This window comes from Numenius arquata, chromosome 5, assembly GCF_964106895.1.
Source record: "Numenius arquata chromosome 5, bNumArq3.hap1.1, whole genome shotgun sequence".
Classification (NCBI taxonomy): Eukaryota; Metazoa; Chordata; class Aves; order Charadriiformes; family Scolopacidae; genus Numenius; species Numenius arquata.
The window spans coordinates 27,430,425-27,454,485 of record NC_133580.1 but is presented as its reverse complement, the minus strand read 5'-3'; the positions used below and the strand labels follow the sequence as shown (position 1 = coordinate 27,454,485).

Here is a 24,061-nt window from a genome sequence, read left to right as displayed (position 1 = left end):
TCTCAATGTACTATCCTTTAATACCGTATATGCTGTTTGAGTAATTATCACATAGCAACTTCTAAGCCTCAAATACTTATCGAATTATTTCCTCTGAGCTTTCAGAACTAAGAGCAAGTACAGTTCCAACGGCCATAAAACGATAATGACTGGTCTCCTGTCCAAAAAGCCACAAACTTTCAACTCTGGAAATGCGAGAACTCAAATGGGAGGGTAGAACACAGCCTTCATACCAAGCACTCATTATTAATAGTGAAGTTTCTTTACCTTGTTTAAAATGAAGAATCTAATCAGCACAAAGAGGACTCCAGACATCAAGCCAGATAACAGTGGGGATATAAACCAAGAGGCAACTGTGTTGGAGAAAAGAAAGAATGGAACATGAAACAAACAGTATACTTGCATAATAGTTAAGTAAGCAAGTAGCGAATGAGCAATACATTTAAATCAGTTCTTGTACAACTGGAATGACTGTTCCGTAGGTTTACTTACAACTGGCACAAGTCAATATCCATGGACTCTCATGAAAGTCAAAGTAATGCTAGGCACAATTAGGAACATCAACCAAAGCGTTTCCCAGGAGTTTTGCAAGTTAGCAATCAAATTCATTAGGAAAGTTTCAAGTAGTTTGATGCAGAGTGGACCAAGAAAGCCCTGTAGCTTCCTAATCACCATGACCACGAATGTTGCAAGCAAGTGGAAAGCAACCGCATCTAGCAGGATGCCATGCTACTCGCAGGGTAAAAGTCTCAATTTCCAAAATGCCATAGAAGCATCAACTGCAATGAATAAAGTGCGTACATTTTTTGCAGGCCAGATTTGCAAGTGTCCAGGACTGATTTAACTGAAGTAGGTGGCAAAACTCCCACTGATTTCAATAAAACCGGATTAAGGCAGTGCTCTGGAAATCTCATCCAGAGTGATTTATTGTTTGTGGCATGGTTAACAGACTGATTCTGCTGTCATTGCAAACTCACTTCTACTTTTGACAGAATTTAAAAAAAACACGCATCGCTCCAGCTTCTCTGAAACCCCATTTTATTTCCCTGCCTTCAGCATCAAATCCTTTTAATACAGGGTTTAGGCTGCTACTCAGGTTACAAGGCTTCCAAAACAATACTGAAAACTCCTTCGCATCCCTGCTTGGCTGTGCTGATCTTGGCAGTGGGAGGCTGTGAGTTAAACATGTGCTGTATGCCCAGCTTTCGCCTCCCTGAAGCTGGTGGGTGGAGAAACACGACTGTGGGCATTCACGTGATGGCTAGCGTTGTTCAGAGCAAGAACGAGGTGGTACGAGGTGCCACAAAAAGAATTAGAAGAGGAGGAATGTCACCTTGAAGCATGTCTCTGAGGGACAACGTCTCCTCAGCTTACCGCTGAGGAAGTGCAACCTGTGTCTTACGCCTTTCTCCACTGGAGACACAGTGCAGCCCTTAATCACAGAATCACATGGGGTTGGAAGGGACCTCTGGAGATCAACTAGTCCGACCCCCCTGCCAAAGCAGGTCCACCCAGAGCAGGTTGCACAGGAACGTGTCCAGGCGGGGTCCAGTGAATGTCTCCAGAGAAGGAGACTCCACCACCTCTCCGGACAGCCTGTTCCAGGGCTCTGCCACCCTCAAAGTAAAGAAGTTCCTCCTCACGTTTAGGTGGAACTTCTTATGTTCAAGTTTGTGTCCATTACCTCTTGTCCTGTCACTGGGCACCACTGAAAAAAGAACGGCCCCATCCTCCTGACACCCACCCTTTAAGTATTTATAAGCATTGATCAGATCCCCCCTCAGTCTTCTCCAGACTAAAAAGACCCAAGTCCCTCAGCCCTTCCTCAGAAGAGAGATGCTCCAGGCCCCTCATCATCTTTGTAGCCCTCTGCTGTACCCTCTCCAGCAGTTCCCTGTCCTTCTTGAACTGGGGGGCCCAGAACTGGACACAGTGCTCCAGATGGGGCCTCCCCAGGGCAGAGCAGAGGGGGAGGATGACCTCTCTCGACCTGCTGGTCACACTCTTCCTGATGCACCCCAGGATGCCATTGGCCTTCTTGGCCACAAGGGCACATTGTTGGCTCATGGTCATCCTATTGTCCACCAGGACTCCCAGGTCTTTCTCCTCAGAGGTGCTCTCCAGCAGGCCAGCCCTCAACCTGTACTGGTGCAGGGGGTTACTTCTCCCCAGGTGCAGCACCCTATGAACACGGCATCAACACATCTTCTGAATGACAGGACTGGGGTGGAAAAAAAGTTAAGGAGGGAGCGCGACCAGCACAAAGCAGATTTTTGGGAATGTTTTTTGCAGGCAGTGCACACTATTTCACATACCTTCACGCGTAAAAGGAAACAGCACTTACCAATCTTGACAAGCTGCATCCACTGGACTCCCTGGGTGCCAATTGCCACCAGAGAAAATCCAATCGTAGCACCTACAATGCAATGGGTCCCCGATATCGGGAGTTTCAAGAATGATGCAATTAGCTGCCAAACAGCAGAACCTAGAAAAGAACGCAACCGTATGGTATAAACAACAACAGTAACAATAACGTCACGCAGAACATTCTTCAGCATGTACCCACATTCTTTTACGAGCTCTGCCTACACTCCACATGCACAACAGGGATCTCCTAAAGAGAGTTTTGTTCTTCTTCTGTCTCTAAAAGCATATACTAAGACAGTTCAATAGCAGCTTTGAACGCTGAATCTTACTTATGATCTTTTCTTACTAATAGCTCTTTATACTGCACGATGATTCTGCGGGTTTTTTTGTTGGTTTTTTTTTTTTTTTTTTTTTGAAGGCTTTCAGTATTTACAGCCTGTCTGAGTCAATACACAAACTGCTCCCAGTCTGCATCAAGCTTAGAAAACCTCACACTTGAGAGATGGACCTGGAAGCCTCCAAATGTGAGGAGGCATCCACCGTTTCACTAACGAACTACCCATGCTCCTAAATTCAGATGCCACCAGAAAAAGGCTCAAATTGAGGGGCAGGGAGCTTTATGCCTCTTCTCAGTGACGTGTGGTCATCCAGAGTCCTCTGTAGGTAAAATGGACTGAGAAGGGAATAAATACTCTTTGACCGCCTTTATTTGCCGCGCGTTGCAGCACTGGAAAAATTCAGAACTGCAAAAAAAGGTTCTATAGCATAAGGAAATAAGATCCCCTAACTAAGGTATAGTGGCTAATGGTCTGTAAAGTAAATGCAATGCTGGTGTCCCAACAGATGGCCCAAGGAAGGGTGTTTGCCAAGAGCGTAGGTGAAAAAAAAAGAAAAAAAAAGTAAAAAAAAGTCCCCAAGCACTAGAGAGGATCCCTTGTGTTTGTTTTAAGTCTGAACTTCCAGTATTTAGATCAGACCACAGCTGGCCACCAAGCCCTTGAGCACAAAGCTTCATGCTCCGACTCATTTTCACATTGCAAGGACCCAGGTTCCCCTTGCAGTGGCGCTAACCTCGGGACACCAAAATCATTTTGGCAGCGACTCAAGCTTTCTGCAGATCTCACCTAATATTGGAGAATTCTTAGAAAGATCCCTTCTTCACCTTAAGACTTCACAGCCTTAAGACTAAATCTTGAGGTGTTAAGAGGCCCCGATAGCTGCAATCAAGCTGTCATAAGAGATGCCGTATTTTCTGGCTCATGCCACCTCTCTTAACAGATTTCCAGCAGACACTGGTGATCAAGCAAGGTCGATGAACATACGCTGTTACTCAAAGTGCCAGCCTCCATCCTCAATTCCAACAGGAGAGGACGGTTTGAACGTCTTGAAATGGAGCCATCTACAATTGGTGATTTGCTGGCACCATACGCGGCTACGTTTGGAAGTCAACCAATTTGTAAAACTGATCTCTCCTGGGGTACTATCCCAAAACAACTGGTACTCTCCTATTGCTATTGGAAATTCTAGATCAAACAAGGAACACCTGCTCTTTTAGTTTTTGGCTTCTCTTCCCATGTTCTAAAATAAAAATAAATACACTTTGAAACCTTTGACATGAACTTAGAGACCAGCAAGTGGAAGTGAGGTGAAAGAGAAAACAGATGGTAACATCTGTAAAGAGCCAAATAAACAGATAAGCCAGCCACAGATATGTAATTACAAAATACTCAGTGTAAAAAAATAGGCAAAATGCAACCAAGCTGCAGCTGCACTGCAAAAGTGTAGAGAGAGCTGGGTTTTTGTTGGGGAGAAATAGAGGGAGTATGGCACTATTTCTTATTTAATCAACTTCACCTTGAAAATAAACAGGAGAGCGAGAGGAAAAGTGACGGAGGACTGATGGATGCTCTGAGAAGCTCAATGGGTGGTCTAAAGAAGTTTAAGGAAGCACATTAAGGAGCAGAAGAAAATACAAATCAAGCCAGAGCAGGACTTCCTCTGGGGGTTGCAATGTCTTAACTACCTACATCAAAGCTTTAGCTCCTCTTAAAAATTGGGAACACATGTTTTATGTTAATCTTTGCAAAACTAATCTAGGAAGCAGAAGGCTCACTAGACCTGTCACAGAGTCCCAAATTCACAGAATCACAGAATGGTTAGAATTGGAAGGGACCTTAAAGATCATCTGGTTCCAACCCCCCTGCCATGGGCAGGGACACCTCCACTAGAGCAGGTTGCTCAAAGCCCTATCCAGCCTGGCCTTGAACACTTCCAGGGATGGGGCATCCACAGCTTCCCTGGACAACCTGTTCCAGTGTCTCACCCACCCTCACAGTGATGAATTTCCTCCTAATATCCAATATAAATCTCCCCTCTTTCAGTTTAAAACCATTACCCCTCGTCCTATCACTACACTCCCTGATAAAGAGTCCCTCCCCATCTCTCCTGTAGGCCACCTTCAGGTACTGGAAGGCTGCTATAAGGTCTCCACGGAGCCTCCTCTTCTCCAGGCTGACCAACCCCAGCTCCCTCAGCCTGTCCTCATAGCAGAGATGTTCCAGCCCTCAGATCATTTTCATGGCCCTCCTCTGGACCCGCTCCAACAGGTCCATGTCCTTCTTATGTTGAGGGCCCCAGAGCTGGACGCAGTACTCCAGGTGGGGTCTCACCAGAGCAGAGTAGAGAGAGACAATCAACTCCCTCGACCTGCTGGCCACACTTCTTTTGATACAGCCCAGGATGCGGTTGGCTTTCTGGGCTAGGAGCGCACACTGCTCATGTTGAGCTTCTCGTCAGCCAGTTTTGACTCTTCACACCTGCAGACACTGTGGCCACCCACCCTTTCCTCCTGGTTGCTATCTCCTAAAGACAGAGGGTTGGCTGCAGACTGCCCTGACCAAGAGTCACCTGCGCCGGCATCTGGTTCAGGGTGCACTTCGTGCTCCACTGCTGCTGAAGGCACTGCATCCATTCTCCTGAGGATCTGGTGCTGTGTGCCAGCCGCGAGCCCCCGTGGAGCACCATCCCACCTGCAAGACTGGGCTAGTACTTTGCTTTGCTAATCCTGGCTGGGATGTCCTCTCTCTCAGTGGCATCTCCTCAGTTGCACCAGCTGCTGACTTGAGCTCCCACCAGGACCACTAGAACAACACTCGGGGAATTCCTGACAATAGCCCGACAATTGGTTAACGCTTGGGAAGTACTACAACTTATCCCCAAGAGCAACAGTCCCTAACTTCCTAACAAACATCTTAATACCCTACAAATTATTACAAAATGTTACATTTTAACATTTTAATCCCGCTGCTCCCTCCTGCTTTCTCTCTTTAGAAGAGCAAGTCGCCCTGAAAAATCACCATCTGCCATTTGCTGCAAGCATCAAAGGATCTTCCAGCAACATCTGGAAAGAGAATACAGGAATGCAGTGACTTTTGGTCTCTCCCAGACTGTTGACTCATTTAAGCCTCATCGAAATTCAGAAGCTAAGTCCATTTGCAAAAACATGATCATGAGGCATGAGACATCAGGGGAAGAAAAGGCAGAGCAAAAACAGAAAGAGGAGAAGAAAACATCTGGGAGGGGCTCCAGGAAAACACAGAAAAAAATATGACACATCCAGAGAAAAGCTGGAAATGGATTTGAGAAAAAAAAAAAACCACCTGAAATCTGCAGTTTGTAACTTGTGATTAATTCTGAGATTTAAAACGTGGAATTTCTTCTTAATGCCCTTACTGGGGGAAGGGAATGCAACTGGTCATGAAGTTCACAGAGGCTTATGTAAATATGCATGCAAATAAGTTGTTTTCTTTGAGCTTCTGACCAGTTGCCTCCACAGGGGGTATCTGAGACTTAAAACTTTGCCCGGCCAGGATCAGGATGCCATAAATAGACGTGGAAAAAGAAAAGGACCCTTCCTTCCATGAGGACCATGATCATCAAGAATGTGAAGGTCAGAAGCTGCAGGTCACTTACATTTCAGGCAGCATACGCTGATCCCAGGCACACGCCCGTGGGAAACGATGGAGCTATCTCCGGAAGCAGAAGGCTAAATGATGCAAGTGGAAGTGGTACTATCAAGCCACCCTACAGCTTGAGGGAAAGACCAGAAACCTGCGGCTGACCTTGCAAGACATCGGCAAAGAGGAACTGATGTGGGTGCCCAAGAGCATTTGATGTGGTTTAAGTTGGCAGCCTCACAGAGGGACCGTTTGGGGAAGTGGCTGTGGTCCCAGCAGTGACTTCTCGCTGATCGACCCCTCTTCCCCTTGGGCAGGTGAAGATGGCCAACCCTCAGGAGGCTCAGGAGCAGCCAAAGCCCAAGGGAACCACCTCCCTGCTCTAAGCACACAAAGCCATCTCAGACAAGTCCAAAAACCAGCACTCAATGTCCATCTTGATCCGTTAAAATTTAAAAAAAAAGCAAAAATTTTTCTGCTTCCCCAAAGAAATGGGAAAATAACTGCATGTAGGAGACCTCTGCACGGATTCACCTCTCTCACGCGCAAGTTCTGCCTGAAAACTGCGGGGAGGTTAGAGGGTGTAGGTGGAAATAATATTTAGGTTAAGTTTAAGGAGGTTTCAGGAAGAAAAATCTTTGAGCGGAGCATCCCTTTCAAACAGAGGACACTGCGACACTTGTATAACTTGCATCACCCTGGGGTGTGGGATGCCACAGACCTGCCGGGCTGAAGAAGTGGTGGTGCGATGGGCAGGTTGGCCCCCTGCCTGGGCTGCCTCTCCCATAGTGAAAGAAAGGGTTTCCTTCCTGCCGTCTCCTGCTCTTTAAAAGCAGGTTTGCTAATGATTCCTGAGGGAGCCCTCCAAAAGCACACAAAGCCTCTTGCATATAAACCAAGAGTAAATACCGTGGCTTAATGTTACTTACCTCAGAATATGCTATTTGTTCTAAACGGAGATTAATTTAACTGCAAACAAATAGCACGCGGAGCAGACTCTAAGGTAGTCTGAACTGCCGTCGTTTTGAGCCAGAAAAACTAAAAAGACCATAAATGTGTGACCATCTATCTTTACTGCTCCTTTTAATTTTGCCACGGGCAAGGGTGAAGTGTATGATTAATTGCAATCACTCAGCTAGCCAATCAGTTTAAGCGTATATGTTTGGATTTTCTGTAATTTTTGGAAAAGATTTAGGTAATTCCTTCTTGTGCGTATTCATTGCAAACTGCAGTTTCTGTAGGATCTCCTGTACAGTCACAAACGCTATGCTTACATGTTTTCCATGTACCATCATAAAAATCTCCACAAGAATGTTTTTAGTACCCTAGGAATATGATCCATTATGTTAAATGTTTTTTTTTCTTCTATTACTTAAATGGCTGAGCCATTGAAAAATGCAAACTATCAGAAGCATTTAAAAAACACAGGAGACTAAAAATGGAATACAGGCCCCTGCATTCACACAAAACCAGGTGTGCAAACCCAGAAGATGCAACGACTTAATTAACAATAATCACAATGAACAGGACGACAAATACACAACAAACGTTACTTGGAATAGGAAACGATTACTTACCAACCATTGCGCTCACTTCTCCTGCCATCAGCAGCGGGACAGTGTTGTTGTACAGGTTAACATCAATGATACCTTTCCGAATCGTTTCTCCTACTTTTGCTCCCAGTAATACTGAGCCAGTGGTTTCAAAAACTGAAGCCAAAATGCAAGCCTGGCGTAAAGTAACAACACCAGAGCCCACAGCCGTTCCGAAAGAATTTGCAACATCATTTGCACCAACCGAAAAGGCTAAAATAAAAGCAATGATAAAACCCACAATGACCATCCACAGGTACTCATCCATTGCCATCTTTCCCCAAACCGTAGATTAGCTTCCCCTTTGCAAATAGTTAATAGTCAAGGCTGGAGGGCACCGTAACGGATTTGGAAAGCAGATTTCTTGTAAACAATGAGTTCTCTCTGGAAAGTGCTGGGTAGTGTTAGAATGTGAAGAAACTGCTAACTGCTGATTTTCAAACTACTATAAATACTGTTCATTTGGCTGCCTTCGGTCAGCAGTGAAACACATTCCATATTTTGCTCCCAAACTGGTACAACTGCGATGTTCTGTCCTGCAACAGAAAAAAAGAAAAAAAGGGGAAAAAAAAGAAAATTACCAAAAAAAAAAAAAAAAAAAAAAAGGAATAGCCAGCAGAGCCCGTAACAATGCGTGGTTTCAGAAGTAAACAGATGATTTAAATCCACTAATGGGGTCCTACCTCAGCATGTGACTGTTCTAATCATAAAGCAATTCAGAAAAGGTTAAAATTAGGTCACCTCCAAAGCGATATGTTTCTTGAAATATCACTGACCGAGAAAATCTTTTGAGCAATTTGAAAGGATTTAGAAAGGTTGGGGGCTTTGCTTGTTTTGAATTTACCGAGCGGTGCGATAAAGCCCTCTTTCTAGGAGGAGGATCCCTCTTGGCTCTTGGCACCCAGTGAATATGAGACATGTAGAATATATAGACCATGCCATACAGCCTGACACCCAGCTGATGTATATCTCCTATATCCACCGACTTCAGCAGAGCTCTCACATTTTATCAGCCACAGCCAGGGATGAACTCCGTCGAAAAAGGATTTTATCTCTATGCCTGTCTAGGAAACGCCACTGAAAATACTCTGAAGAGCATTAATATTCATCTATTGCTGTTATCACAGCTTCTCAGTTACTGCAACAGCACAATAATCGCGATATTCCCATGTATCCCTGCAGATCTGGGGAAGTCTATTAAAACAGTTTTTGAGCTCTCTGCTCTTTCCTATAGGTGGTTACCAATTACTAACAGGTTTATTATATTCAAACCATTGTTACAGTTATCTTTTAGTTTTTCTTTTGGTGGTTCCAGTTTTATGATCGCCTTTTGAATTACATCTTAATTAGTCTTTAATTAGTCTAATCTGAAAAAAAGAGCGAGGTCTGGAAATGGAACCAAAAAATGGACAGAAAAAAAGGGACTTCAAAAAATAAAACCGTCACCATCCAAAAGGTGGTTAAGCAGATCAATGAGGCCCACACTGATGGTCAAAAGCTAGAAGCAAATTTGCCCAAAGCACGTGCCTCTTCTGCTTGTGGCTTCTCTTCTGCTAGCAGCCACCATGAAGACATCCCATGCCACCATCTGCTTGCCTATCCATGCTGTTTGGCTCTAGAAAAGTGCCATTTTGGATGTGGCAAGGGGTCCAACGAACATTTAGCAGCAAATATACATCGGCCAACTCAACACATTTTAAGAAGCATTTCAAGAGACCAGGAGATATCAGATGAAAAGCCCCAAGCCCACCTCCTACTCTCTTCTCAGTTTCCCTACAGTCGCTTCAGTCTCATACCCGTGGTTTCAAGACCATGCTAAATTTCTTTTGATGAACCCAAAGCAATGTAGGTTCTGCAGTAGCAGGAAGGGTCTCTGAAACCTCTGAAATAACGGCAAAACTAAAAAAAAAAAATAGAAGAGATTTAGCATATTCCTAAGACGCTAGATCCTTGCGAAGAACCATCAGGAAAATACATCTAAGTACCTAAGTGTTTTTTAGAAAACCCTAAAGTTGATGTCAAAAATTGATGCTTTCTCTAAAGATACATATTCATGAGGAAAAATGTCCCTCTTTCTTTCTCCAGGCTCCAAACTGGTTGAAAAACTGTCATTGCAGTGTTTTCCAGACATGAAGCAGACATCAATCCTCGAATGCCTTACACTAAAATAACATCTTGGAAGGTCTTAATGGCTAAAAACATTTGTATAAGGATTTTTACACTATGAGATAACATGTGAAAATGAAGCACCAGTGCATTTTTGATGTTTGAAGACGTGTTGCCTTTTATAATTCATGAGCACTCGGCCCATTGAGTGGAAAAGGATATGACAGAGACAGAAAAGGCTAACAATATTTGGAAGAAACAATTAGACTTAGCACTTGTTTGCCTGTGAAGGGAGACAAAACTCTGTTAAATCCAATCATTAAAAAATTTCTACTATTTATATCAGATTTTTGCTAGGAGATGAGGTGCTGGACTAGGACTTCCTTGATCCTGGAGATTAATGATTAAATTCTTCATCCTGAGTGGATTTACACAGTACCTTTCCCAAGTTAGCCCCTCTGCCTCAGTTTCCTCTCCCAAAAATGGGAAAAGCTGACTGAGATCCACGCATGCATACACAGACACTATGAGACCCATTTCCTTCGGCCCCACAAGACGATAGCACACCCTTATTCCCAACAGATATCTGTCTCTTGTCCACTTACCAACCAACCTACCAATTTACTGCTGTGACTCAATTTCTGGGATGAGGAAGAGCAAGGGGAATTGTGACATTCCCCCACCGCAAGGGAATTCATGGAACAACGCTTGCCAAATCTGGCTCCTCCAGCCACAGCAAGTTCCCGCAGCTTCCAAAATAAACCACTAAGTCACAAGGTTGCCTTTATTAGCTTCCCAGGGAGGAGGGGGAGAAGAACTCCAGATGGTCCCAAAGAAATTAAGACTTCCAAGCTCCTAAAACTCCTTGTGAAGGCCAAAGAGCCTCCCAAAGTTTGTCAGGAGGGCTCTTGGCAAAGGGCTCGGAGAGGCAGCTACATGATCTCCCTCCCTGTGAAATGGGATACGCAGTCTCAGGAGAAAAGGATGTCTTCAGTAAGAAGTCACTCCTCCTATCGTTTTATGCAAGGTGATAGTTCAAAATAGAGCTTCCTCCAAAATTTTGGGAGGCTCCGCTTGACGTCCATTGCATTTGCACAAGTGACAGAGCACAGCAACAGCCAAGCCTTGTCTTTAACAAGATGAAAATCAAACGAGAAGAGGGAATAAACACATGTTCAAAAATTAACGTGCAGGCAGCACGTGAACGGCTAGGTGTTACTACTTTCAACCTTAAATAACCGCAACAGATGTTAAACGTTTGAAGAAGAAACAGAAAGAGAAAATAAATAAATAAATAAAGGCACAACTCCGCTGAGAAAGTTTTCAGAAATGCAAAATATCCTGCAAAGTAGGCCAGTGACTAAATACAGACTAAATCTTGTAGCATGCTTCTTTCTAGAGCCCAAAATACATTGGGCATGCTCAGACACGCTGCGCTATGCCCCTCATCACCTAATCTAACCCAAGAGCCTGTGGTATTTCACGTTGTTACTGGGACGAAAAAGAAACTGGAAAAAAAAAAAAATGCCATACAGGAGGGAACGGCAGACCTTCTGGTCTCTGCGTGACAGGTGGAAGTCACTAGCCCCTTTCTCTCTTGCACTCATTTAATATTTCATCGCATGCCAAATGCAATTCAGCCTGACCTGCCAGACACTAGGAAATCCTCCCGTTTACCTGTGGGACCGACACGGCCGCTCTCGCTCTGCCAAGGCCTCCGCAGTCGGGTACGCTATGTTCCTGCAGCAGACCCTGGGTGGAAAAGTTAATTTTCCTATTTACGCTTCGGATAACTCTTCCTGAACCAACCTGCGGTGGCCGTGCTGCAAACTCACCCGTGGGCATTAGCAGGGCAGAGGAATGGCGTTAGCACCGGGGGGCTGCAGGACCTGAGGCTGAAGTGTGCATCTCTGGTGGCTGCTAGAGCGAAGGGACACGCGTGGAGATGAAATTTCAACTTGTAAGAATCTCATTTGGCATTAAGGCAAGATTTACCACTAATACAGTTTTCTTAGTAGAGTATCATACTTAGGAGGTCTGAGTTGAAGCTGTTAACTGTTTAAGTGGACTTAGAAACTTACAGAACTTACCCCTCAGTGAGAAAAGTCTGATTTTTGGAAATGCTAAGCACGTCCCTCTGCCTCACTGGCAGATGATCCAGACACCCCCCATCGGACTTCATTTTGTTGCTAGCTAAACACCTTGTTGTAAGTCTGTCAACACAAAGTGCTATTTCTTCCCTAAGGGAGAGCTGAAAACAAAACCTAGGTAAGGAAGCACCTTGATTCATGCAGAACGACAAGTGAGTCCTCAGGAACAAGTCAGGATCTCCTGGTAACTAGGAGATCATTTTAGGACACGTTTATATATGGACATTTACTAAGACAGCTCTTCTGGAAACTATCCACAGTACACTTCTGAGCCTAAGACAAGATTTTAGGGAAAAAATAATAGGAAATTTGAAACACAAAGTTATCAGTTGTTACTTTTTTTTGCCAAACAAATTGCTGCTAAAGAAAACACAGAAACATCTAACAACAGGGATGAACGGTTAAATAAAAGTTCGGGACCAAGTTCAAAGTCTAGGGAAGCAGAGTGCATTACCCACCAGCAACCCAACTGAGCAACATAAAGAAAACAAGAGACCCCATAAATGTCCTTTTATCTTCTCTTCCCAGAAAATTAGGGAAGAACCTATTGCAACTGTGAAACATTGAAAGGTATAAAAATCATACCATACGCAGCTCATACCGTATATCGATCATACGATACGCAGCTCTTCTGCATTCAGAAGTTGCCCCATGCTGCATTTGGAAACTTCCTCCTACTCCGGAGGGGACTGAGACTCCTGGTTTTAACTGTTTTGCTGTTGCCCAAGTATGAGCAAAAAATCAAGATAACTCTTACAAGTACTCTACTTTTCATTACGACATGACAGATGGGGGAGGACGATTTCTTTTCCCCTGCAGTCTAGAAAAAACGCAGACATTTCAGGACAGACAGTCGCACTGAATTGGTACTGACAGGTTCACTTCTAATTACCAGTGTCTGAAAAGTCTGTCCCAAATGCTTACCAGACAGCAGCTTACAGGAGGTTATTCCATACCTCTCTAATTTCTGTGTGTTGTTCTTTATATAAAACAAATCCGTCAGGCTTCCCACCTATGTATGCAAACTCATACCAGATTTGGCGTCCCGGTCTATTGGTACTAAACACAGCGCTGCATAGAAACCAAGCCTGATTTATAACCAAAGCTGCTAACATCATTCACATCAATAGCCCTTATCGTTTCCAGTTCTTCCTCGGGCCACAGGGCTCGCAAGTTATCTACTTTAAGTTACTAATACTATGCTCACGATACGAAAGGTGGTATTAACTCAAGTGGTTCAAGACTAAAGAACATCCCTATATGGCTCTAAATTATGTGCACAGGACTTGTCACAAGGCCAAGCATGATGCAAGTTTAATGCTCCAGTACACAAAAAACACCCTCGACTTAACTTTCAAAAAAAAAAAAACATCCGTTACCGCATCCACAGAAGCGGGTTTTGTATCAACCAGTTCCTATTTTAACATGTTCGCAATGTGTTTAAGCATACATCACACTACTGCTCGATATGGAAGCAAGACTGAAGTTGATCACTTTCCAAGGACTCCCATCCAGTTTAACATTGCAGAGAGGGACTGTCACCGCCAGCTCCCAAAACTTCCAGAGGATGCTTCCTTTTCTTAGCCCCCTACCAACCTCTGTTTCCCACCACTGAAAGGTCAAAAACGCACATTAAATATTTAGCAGGAGATTCTGTTGCTGAAAACATCCACTAAAAACACAGACAGCAATCACATTTAAACAGCAATTCTACAAATGTTTAAACAGCAATTCTACAAACAAGTAAGATGGGTAAAGTAGCAACAAGTCCTTGTGCATTTCCTGATAAATATCTTTTCTCTCTAACTAAAGGACAATTTGATCCTTCAGTGACTGAACAAAGACTTTCTCACAAGCAAGTGGTTTTCATAATTCAACACTACGGATTTTTAAGATCCATTCAGAGAAAACAAGTGTTCGGGGTTATGGGAAAACGTTTTATAAAAGAAAACCATGCAGAGAAATCTTTTAAAACTCACCCAGTATTGAAAAGTTATTTCAAAAGAAAAAGGAGCTAAGTTCTTCCAGCGACTTGCCTTCCTGATTGTAAATACAGGCTGAAGTCTAAAATAGACATCCTATCATTCAGCACAGTCACATCTGAACATGCAAACTTCCAGAGGGTAGAAAGAGGGCTATAACTTACACCAGGCAGTCCGGGGAGAAAATTCACTCCGGCACAGGAGAGCACACAAGACAAGACTGAGAAGCATCAGTGCGAGTCCAGACTCTTATTCAGTAGGTGAAAATCTGCCTCCTCTTAAGCAAAGAATTCTGCTGGGGGTGGGCACTGATAAAACACAACACTGCGTCACGACTGCACTAGTGAGACAAACCAATCCAATGAAGCTCGTATTAAAAGCAACAAAACGGTCCCTTTTTTTTTTTTTTTTTTTTCCCCAACTGTAGGCATAGACGAGAAAGGAAATCTCTTTTTTGATGGGCAGCTGGGCATTTTGGTGAAACCAGGCAATCTCTGAGGAGCCTCGGGTCTCCTATTGGCAAGCACACTTAAACGCACGCTTAATTCAAGTGCACGTGACAGTAGGGTACATACACCCGATTTGGGAAAGATGTTGCAGGCTTTTTACTTTATCCGTGTCAGCAGAGGTCTCACAGGCTACGCAGACTGCAGAAAGTTAAAGATGTGCACGAGTTTTGACTGGAACGACGCCTAAGCAAGCAACTTGGCTTTCAACAGTTCAACCTAAATTACCCAATCCAAATTCCTTCAACCGCTTTCCTTTAAGTGGGAAAGATTTTCGCATGTATGGCAAGGCAAAAATAATGTTTGCCTAAAAGCACTCGGCTTAGCTTTATACAAAATATTTGCTTTGATACTATAGAATGCAATTAAGCCATTTTATTCAGCAAAAAGGAATGTAAATCAAAAGTGCACTGTCGCAGTTTAAAGATCTGACAGACGCAAATTTATTTGGACATGTTTCTGGTTTATAAATACATGATTTTTAAATTTAACTTTTAGGTTTTACTCCATTCTGAGTCACTTAAAAGCCATGGCATCATATTCCAACATAATAAACTTAAATTGGTAAATTTTCTGCATCCTGGACTTTGGAGAAAAATGGAATCATTGATTTAGATTTGTAAACTCAGACTTGGAAACGTAATTCTTACCTCATCTATTTTTTCAAGTTTGAATAAAGAATATTTCTTAACAAGGAGGCAAAAGTTTCCTAAATTGGTTAAACTCGGCTGCAGATGATATTCAAGGATAATTTGGTAAATCTGAACAGTGCTTTACATTTCTTAAGAAAACTCCCATGGATTAGTAAGCCTGTATCATCTTCTGCAAAGAATTAGGGCAAAACTCCAGCTAGAAATCTGCAATGCAGAAATGACATTAAAAATCCCCAATAAAAAAAGAATTATAAGTATCAGGCCATGATTCTTTTTAAGAAATGTTGACTCTTTATTTAAGGTCAAAGCCCAACTGCTATTAAGCTCGCAATATTGCTGCTAACTTTGTGAAAATCTACATCTCTTAAGCCTGGTTGCAAAGTCTTTCCTTTTCCTTCTGCTATAGCTGGCACACAGGCTCCCTAGGTTTAGAAAAGTGAGAGAGGTTGATACTTTCCCATTGGTTTTCCCTTATGTACCAAAGCAACATATTTTAACCAGAAGAATATTAACCTTTTCCTGCAGATCTAAACAAATCTTAATACTTTTGCGGTGTTGTTTTACAAGTAGCGTCAATCAATTCAAACGAGAGCGATCATAATTGTAAACACGCAGTCAGCCTGTATTTATAGGTCTGGAATCTGAGGTTTTAAGGAAGTGAACAAACACACACAGAGAAACTTTCTTGCAGCACGTATTTTTAACTTTAAAAACAAAAAAGAATGCAAAATATTATTTCATGCTCTCTTTATAGCTGACAAGTTGTTGATGTCTGGCTTGGTAAAGCTCAAACCCAAAGGGTCCGAGCAAGCGCTTAAACCCATCCTAAGTTCTCCTTAAAGGACCATTCACTCAGCCTAGAGTAACCACCACCAGCCTGCAGACGCAGGTAAAAAGACCATCAAAAGGACACGTTATTTTGGAGTTATCCACATCGATTTCAAAAGCCAGAAGTTGCCGGCCTGACCTGTGGGAATCATCTCGGGTCCAGAAGAACAACGAACTGGAACCATTTGAGTGCTGCTTCCCATGAGCCAGTCCGACCACAGCAGTGGTTTCTTGTTGACCTAAGCTTCAGAGCTTGGTCTACACATGAAGCAAAGGATATAATAAACAGCACAGAGAAAAGGAAATATCTTCAAAGTTTTGTTTTTTTTTTTCTGCTAAATCAGCATTGTGGACCTCAGGGACAGGAAAATTCAAGCCAAGATAGGTTGACCATTAAAAAGAGTTACAATTTGGGATACCGCTAAAGAAGCAGGCAAAGGAAAATTTATACGACCGCAAAATAAATGATGAGGATCGGCTTTTGGCAATGGCAGCACCAGTTTGGTTCCCATCAAATCAAATATTTGTAGAAATGATAAATATTATATATTAAAATCTTGGTCAGATACCATATTTTTTTTAATTGCAATTTATTCTAGTCAATCCACAATTGAGAGATCCCTGTTTGATTAAACAAACCCATGCTACGCAGATTTATATTCTGGTTTAAACAACGTCGTAGGACATGCCGATTTAAATAATTAATTTTAAACCCCCTTTGTTTTGCATTTCCGCAGCAGCTATTTTCTGAAAGATGCCCAGGTTCTCATTTACCGGTAACCACTAAAACAACATTAATTTGCAACTTAATGTAACTTTCAGATCAAACGCAACTGGCCTTTTTGCCATTCAGATGGGAAGGCTACATATTTAAGCAATTATACTTATTTTAAAATACATACATTTTGAGTATAAGAAAAAATGGGGGATGATTATACTTTTCTAACATAAAAACCTGTAAGAATTGGAACCTGAACACCTGTAAACTGTGTTTGGTCAGAAACAGAAATACCATAAAAACATCTGAAAGCTGCAGAACATTGCTCCGGTTAATATTGTCCCAACTTAAATAAGGTTACTGACCAGCAACAGCAGCTTTTGGGCTTTCACATACCTGCTGGTACTCAAAAATTAGGAGCCATAAGCAGCCAGAACCGGGGACTTTTTGTTTCCCTTATCAGTATTTGTGCCCCTGGCCCTGCCTGGGAACCCTTATTTCCCCTCAATCTACAAACCAAAATAAAATGAACGAGGAAGCACGAAAATGGGTTGCAGAGGACCGCACAGGTATCATACAGTATCTCAAAGAAATCCAGGTCTTGCAATACTCTTCTTTCTGGTTTTGAAGGCCCCCGTGACCACCTACACCATGGGGCACTTGAAGAAGGACACCATACGCTGGTCATTACCTGGCAACCAGCCCTGAGGTCCTCAAGACACATGGAGATTTAACACAGCTCTACCGCACACAGCGCCATTTCTGGTTGCTTCAGCAACTCCATTGTGCCTAATCGTTCAAGCTGGAAAGAGCCAGCTCCAACCAACAAAAGGACATCTGCTTTTGCATATTGGGTAGCAAGCTCCAACACACTCTGTTATCTATCAGGATAATCTCTGAATAGAAAGAGAGGTACCCATGCTTCACAAGGGTAGAACAAGCAAGATAGGTATCTTCACAAGGTAGAACATGCTTGTTCTTCACAGCAAGAACAACCACCTCAGGGGACTCTCTGGAAAATCTAACGTGGTAGACATAAAAATTAAGTAGTCACTTGGCATTCAGGGACGGAACAACTCCTCTGCTCTGAGGAAGCAAACCATTTGGATGGGCTTTCTTGATGGCTCTGAACTCTGTCACACTGTCATCCAAACCTCTTTTTCCAGCAAGCCCCCGGGCTTTCAAAGAGGACATCCCACCCCATCTAGGAGACATCCATTCCTGATGGTTGAGGTGAATTGGCTGTGCTTGCACAGGGATGTAGGAAGAGCTGCCATGTTACAGGGCATGACTCTGCTTGAGATCACCCTTGTCTATTGAGCAAGCGAGCCCTGGGAAAATGAAAAGGAGGAACCCACAATGGGAATTGTCGGAGGCCAAGGCTGGTGCAGAGGATGACACAGGCTCCGGGTGTCGTATGGCCTGGGAGAGGCAGGCTGGCTCCAACTCCTGCCACAGCACAAACCCACGTCGAGCCAGGAGGACTTCAAAGGCAGCAAACCCATTCTGAAGGAGCAAGGCTTTGGCCAACGCTGATTTAAGCACTGCCCCAGTTAATGCTGGGGACCAGACTCTCATCGACCATGATTCTGGCTGATTCACTGGAGAGCGAGCGTACTACATCCACATTAAGCCCAAGGAAAGGGGTGAACTGCTGCTCTGAGCCTCCCTGAGCTTAATCCACCATCTCCCCTCCCCAGCCCCATAGCCGAAGAAAGCAATCAGCATGGGCAAAGTATTTCTAAAAGCCCCAGCTACTGCTGACAACTCAAGAAGCATTATTCTGAATTACTAACAGACCTATACTGACTTTACACAGAATACAAAAACTGCCCATGAAACACCCCTGTGGCAATCCAAAAATACACATTTTGCAAATTCAGAGGCTTATGCAAAGATCTCCTTGGTAAAAAGCCAGAGTGTGGTTGCCAAAAAGTCAACAATGTGAATTTTTCAGATAAAGGAAACCTGACACCTCCAGCCCCAGATTGCCTGCCATTTCCATTTTGGTTGGGGTTTCAGAGAATAACCGCCGTGGAGTCTTTTCCCATCCAGCCAGAAGAGATGGCTGGGGCTCCCCTGAGTCCAATGACTCTCCCTCTTCAAAGGGAGCTGGAGTGAGAGAGTTGCAATCAACATGCCAAACCACACTGGCTGGCTCTCACGGACAACCTCCAAAATCGGTGCGGCCAGCAGGACAGACGACCAAGTGCTGCTGAAATGAGCTAGCTGAATGCCAAAAGGAGGAAAGGACCAGGGGTATAACCAAAGACAGGAGGGACAATGACACTCAGAGGTGCTGACCGGGGCTATGGGGGTAAGTGGAAGTAGATGAGGCCAATACATTGTGGCAATGGAAATTCTGCCTTTTTTTTTTTTTTTTTTCCTACAAGCATTGCAGTAATAAAGATATAAAGGTGGAAACAGCGATGAAAGCTGTGACCTTGGCTTCATGTCATAGGAATAGGAGCCAAATATTACACCAGGAAGCTGCTGACTGCCTAATACTGTCTGGAGACCATGCAAAGAATGGCACCTGCCTACTAATAGGCCTGCTTCCCCTCCCAAAATCCAACAGCTGCTGATCTCTGCTCTTCTGAGTCTATGTAATGGTCCAATCTCCCATGGCCTTTGCTGCTAGAGACAGGAGGAGCATAAGGGTGAAGCAAAAATCTGGAGTTCCACCTACACGGCAGAGTTAACATGACAGCTGCTTCACTGTAGGCTGACAATGCCGCTGGAGCAAACAGGTGGCCAATAAACTTGTCACATTGGCTAGGAATTAAATCATCGCCAATGCAACACGCCAACGAATGTCCCCTGGACAGGTATTTGGCTAGCAAACACCTCTAAGAGGACTTGCTAAGGGCATATGGTCCTGTGAAGCACGTCAAGAAAACCTAGGCTTTACCCTCTACAAAGTAAAACGTTGCTCTCCACTTCAACGCTTCTCCTCTGTGAGAATGAGCACAGAAAATCATAGGAAAAGTGGATCCACAAACCAGCTTAATATGGTGAGCTTGGTCAGGGACCAAGAACTTTTGGTCAGGGCTCAAGAACTTGGTCAGGGATCAAGAGTTTCAAGAACTCTCTCCCTTAGATGAGTTACTGCTCACGGAGACATGGCTCCATGTTTTATCTGGGCTTCTTCTAGCCTGGGAGCAAACATTAGCGTTTGTGCTTCAGCAGTTCAGTGCCTACATCCAGGTGGAGCACAAAGAGTCTTCCTAAAGGTACGGGCAGGATAACAGGACACATGTTGCTTCCAGTGAACTGATGAGCGTATTCGTCTGCAGCAAGAGCTGGAACAGCTAGAATTTCTCTGCTTGCTGACCCAGAGGCTATAAAGAGAAGAGAAAGTCATTAAGGTAGCAGAAGATATTTCTTTGAGTACCTGGCACCAACAAACAGCCCCTGTGCCTAATGTGCCTCACCCTCTTAAAAAGGTGTTTATAGCTGAGCTGTGCTGGTGATAGTGGTGCATTACAGCACCCCGGCGGTTGCCCAGAGGAAGAAATGGATGCAGCCGAGAGGTCAGGAATAGCAAAGGGGATTCCACAAGGAACCCTCCCCTCTTCTCTGCCTTTCTGGAGAAGGGCGAGAATCAGAGCTAGTCATGCCAGGATCCTGCTACGGCCACCCCAGCTTGAACGGGGACTTCTCTAGACCTATGCGTTTCCCTGGAAGAAAATGACCTACCCGACAACGGGAATGGCACAGCGCTCATACAGACCTCTCCGCTCCATACAAACGCCGAGAGAAGAGCCACGCCACTCCAAGGCAGAGGGCAAATTCCCAGAAAGCTGAAGTATTGGAAAAAAATCAAGCAAAAAAGGACAAAAACACCTAAAAAAAAATTTAAATAAAATTAAATCTACAGCAGCCAGGTATGACTACCATGCCTCGAGAAGAGAGTCCTCTGGAGTATGGAAGCACATGTGGACCCCATTTCTTGCAAGACCTGGAAGGGACCACAGGTCTACCCCTGTCACACTGGTAAGGAAAAATCACTCAGTGTTATCCATAAAACAAACGATCAAGCGGATCATCATGTAAAGAACACTGAACGCTCAGGAAAAAAATATATACTTTTAAAGAAGTAAACAAGGAATCCGTAATTAATAAACATCTGGTTGTTTCTGGCCACAAAGACCTTCAGAAGTCATAGAAGTCGTTTCCTCTTCTATCGCTTCTACATGTAAATTAAAAAAGGGAAAATCAATTATGCCATTTTTTCAACTGTCAATCAGTTCCTCAGCCTTGAATTAACCAGATATTGAATTAAATCCAATGAATAAAATAATGTAAAGAAAACAGTTGCTCTGAAGCGGTGGAATACACTACTACCCAAGTGGGCTTGATATTTCAATTAACACTGCCTCCAAGTATTTACCCAATTATCTCCCGCAGTTTGATTTTGTTTTCTTTAAATCTTCAGCAGACATGAACTCCTTTGAGTCACTTCATTTAATATAAATAACTAAGCAGATTACAATAAATTTGGGCTATATTACAAGTTTGTTTCTTTCAAATCCAAAGTACCAGGGTTTTAAAATAAACATAATCCTTTCCAGTTTTAAAAATTTCTCAACCGAGCAAAAAGTATTTTCCATTCTCCAAAGTAATCCAGAACATAGACCACATTGTTCATTAATGTACATTCAACCTGGGATACGCTGGTGTCACTAATCTAACATGAAATTCAGGTGTGCAGAAAACCATTCTGTATCTACCTTAAAACACAATCATCAGTTACTGACAAATGTATTTAAAATATGAAAAAAAAATAACAAATCACAAACTGACCCACTGGCTTCTCTACTAATCCTGGGATTTTGTTTTGCCTGGAATTCTCTACGGTTTATTCAGAAAACATAAGGTAATTGGACAAACTCAGAGGCATAGTTCTCCATCAAGAAAGTCTTCCAAATAAACATGCAAAAACTCACACCGAGAGTGCCTCACGGGTCGATCTAAAGAAAGCAAATATAATGAAAGGAGTTATGCTGGAAGAAACACTAGGTGAACGTAGAGCCAGAGGTAATATGAAGAAAACAGAAATGTGCAGATTTACTTGTTTCAGTCAACAACAGTAACTAACGTTTATTGATTTCAGTTTCAGCAGCTAAAAATCCATGAAAACATTTTTATATGATACAGACAATACTATCCCATATTCAAATTTCTATCAAAGTAATAACATAGGCCAGGATTTTCTAACATTGTGATTTAGTTATCAATTAGTACAGTAATACCTATTTTAAAATATAAATATTACTAAGTGCAAATAGCTTTTGTATCCAAATGTAATTTAGCTGTTCAATTATATGGAAATATCTAAGTGAAGAGACTGAAAAAATATAACTGTTAGCTACAAAGATAGCTGGACACATTCTCAGCCACTGTCTCTCAACTGTTCCCTTTATATCCACTCTAGAAGTGCTTCCAACACACTAATCATATCTATTCGGAAGAAACTAAAATTATATGATTTCAAACTATTTTCATTAGAAAAACAGTCCTTTAACAACTGCTTTTACTCTTTCAACTAATTATATAGTCTTAAAGGCCAAATATTCGGTCAGTATGCAAAAATAACCATAGCCTTTTATTAAGGGTGAAACACCAGATAAGAGTTCGTAAGAAAAATAAAGATGCTCTTTGCCTCTAACCAGCAACACTGTCCAATACAGGAAATTACATTTAATTTTAAAATTTTAAATACATGTATGTCAAAGTCTTAGTGACTCCGTATCAGCGACTTACTACAAGTAAGTCTATTCACAGCATCGTAACTTGCTGGACTGCACGGCTAGTATTTCCTTGGAGATACTTCACCTAACAGCCAAGATCTTCAAAAAAAGACTACCTTTCTAAAAAGCTCTCCCCTAACTCAATACTAACTAATCTGCACCTAAAACCCCACAGCCCTGCCAAGGATTCTTACCTATCTGGAATATTTTTGTGACCAACAGTCAAATAAAAAAAGATGGAACTGATTAATATTTGATTCTGCCTAAGGATAGCGTAAGAACACTCAAAAGTAGAGGGCTAGCACTACTTTTTTTTTTTTCTCTTTTACCTCTGCACCTGTCACACATTTTATGCAAAGGCTGTTTATTAAATGCAAGCAAAACCCCTGATTTTCTGTTTTGTAGCACTCATGGTCTGATCTTTTCCATATTCAATGTACGTTTCTACAAAAAAAATAAAAATTAATTTCAAGCACAAAGCTCTCTAATCCACAAATAAAAACTACAGCAATGTTCTGCTCTTCCTAAAACAAGTTTGAAGCCATGATTATATTAAAGACACAGATGTGCGGGGATTTGTCAACTTCCAAACAGATATGCAAACAAGGTATTACAATCCAGGGGCGCAGGTAAATGAATAAGCAAGCAAACTACGTGACGTTTGCGCAGCGTCCTCTCAAATCCTGCAATCCCTTCTAGAAAGTCTGGGTCTACATCTCCCTCTTCTTTACTCATGTTCTTCTCACATGGCTTGGTCTCAGAAACTTTCCATGCCTGTAACGGAAACTTGAGCCAACTTCTTAAATGTATGATTTCTTCATCTCCACTCATCATCCACTTCTGTTTCTGAGAAGCTCCTCATCATGACACCTGTATCTCAAGAAGCAAAACAGGAAACATCACAGGGATGAAGCAAGGAAAGATGAATAATAATATGCCTCTGTGTCTTTAATAAAATCCCAACTTTCATTCAAGTTCCTTTTAGGAAATAAGAGTTCCTTTCACAAAAGCAGTTTCACCAAACTCGGTATGTAAGCATCGCATGCCGAAATCGGGGTAAACCAATGAAATCTCCCAGTCTGCACCTCCGTTCCTGACATGCCGACCAGGAGGAATCCTTACACACAGTGCCAAACACCGTGGGGCGCCAAGCTTGCAGAACTAGTCTGCGGCAGCCAGCTCAACTACAAGAAACCACTGACCCGTCTACTAACTTATCTGCTACCCAAAACAATGCAAGTTATCTTTACCCAGGACCCCTTTGTCCAAGTAATTAGAGCTCTAGACCACACCTGAGATGAAGAATGAAGATGTAAACCTCTCCTCTGCATTCCCCACTGCTCCTTAATCTGGGCAGCTTCCACAGTACATTTGCGCTTTTATACACTTAATCAGGCACCAGAGGAGATGCTTCCTCGGCACTATAGCAGTTTAACTACAAGGTGACGAG

At 42.9% G+C, this 24,061-nt stretch overlaps 1 protein-coding gene across 2 annotated transcripts in view; it reads right to left on the bottom strand.

Moving 5' to 3' along the window:
* SLC20A2 (solute carrier family 20 member 2) overlaps nt 1–13,241 on the bottom strand; it is a 41,105-nt gene extending 27,864 nt beyond the window's left edge. The window contains exons 1-4 of one of the 2 annotated variants that reach the window (XM_074148041.1): nt 13,096–13,241; nt 7,901–8,451; nt 2,345–2,485; nt 268–353 (exon numbers count right to left, since the gene is read on the bottom strand). In XM_074148041.1, coding sequence (XP_074004142.1) covers nt 268–353; nt 2,345–2,485; nt 7,901–8,189 — 516 coding nt within the window. In that variant the 5' untranslated portion in view covers nt 8,190–8,451; nt 13,096–13,241. Of the gene's footprint in view, nt 1–267; nt 354–2,344; nt 2,486–7,900; nt 8,452–13,095 lie in introns of those variants that run through there. The other variant, XM_074148042.1, reaches the window with a different exon arrangement.
* Between the last annotated feature and the right edge of the window lie 10,820 nt (nt 13,242–24,061).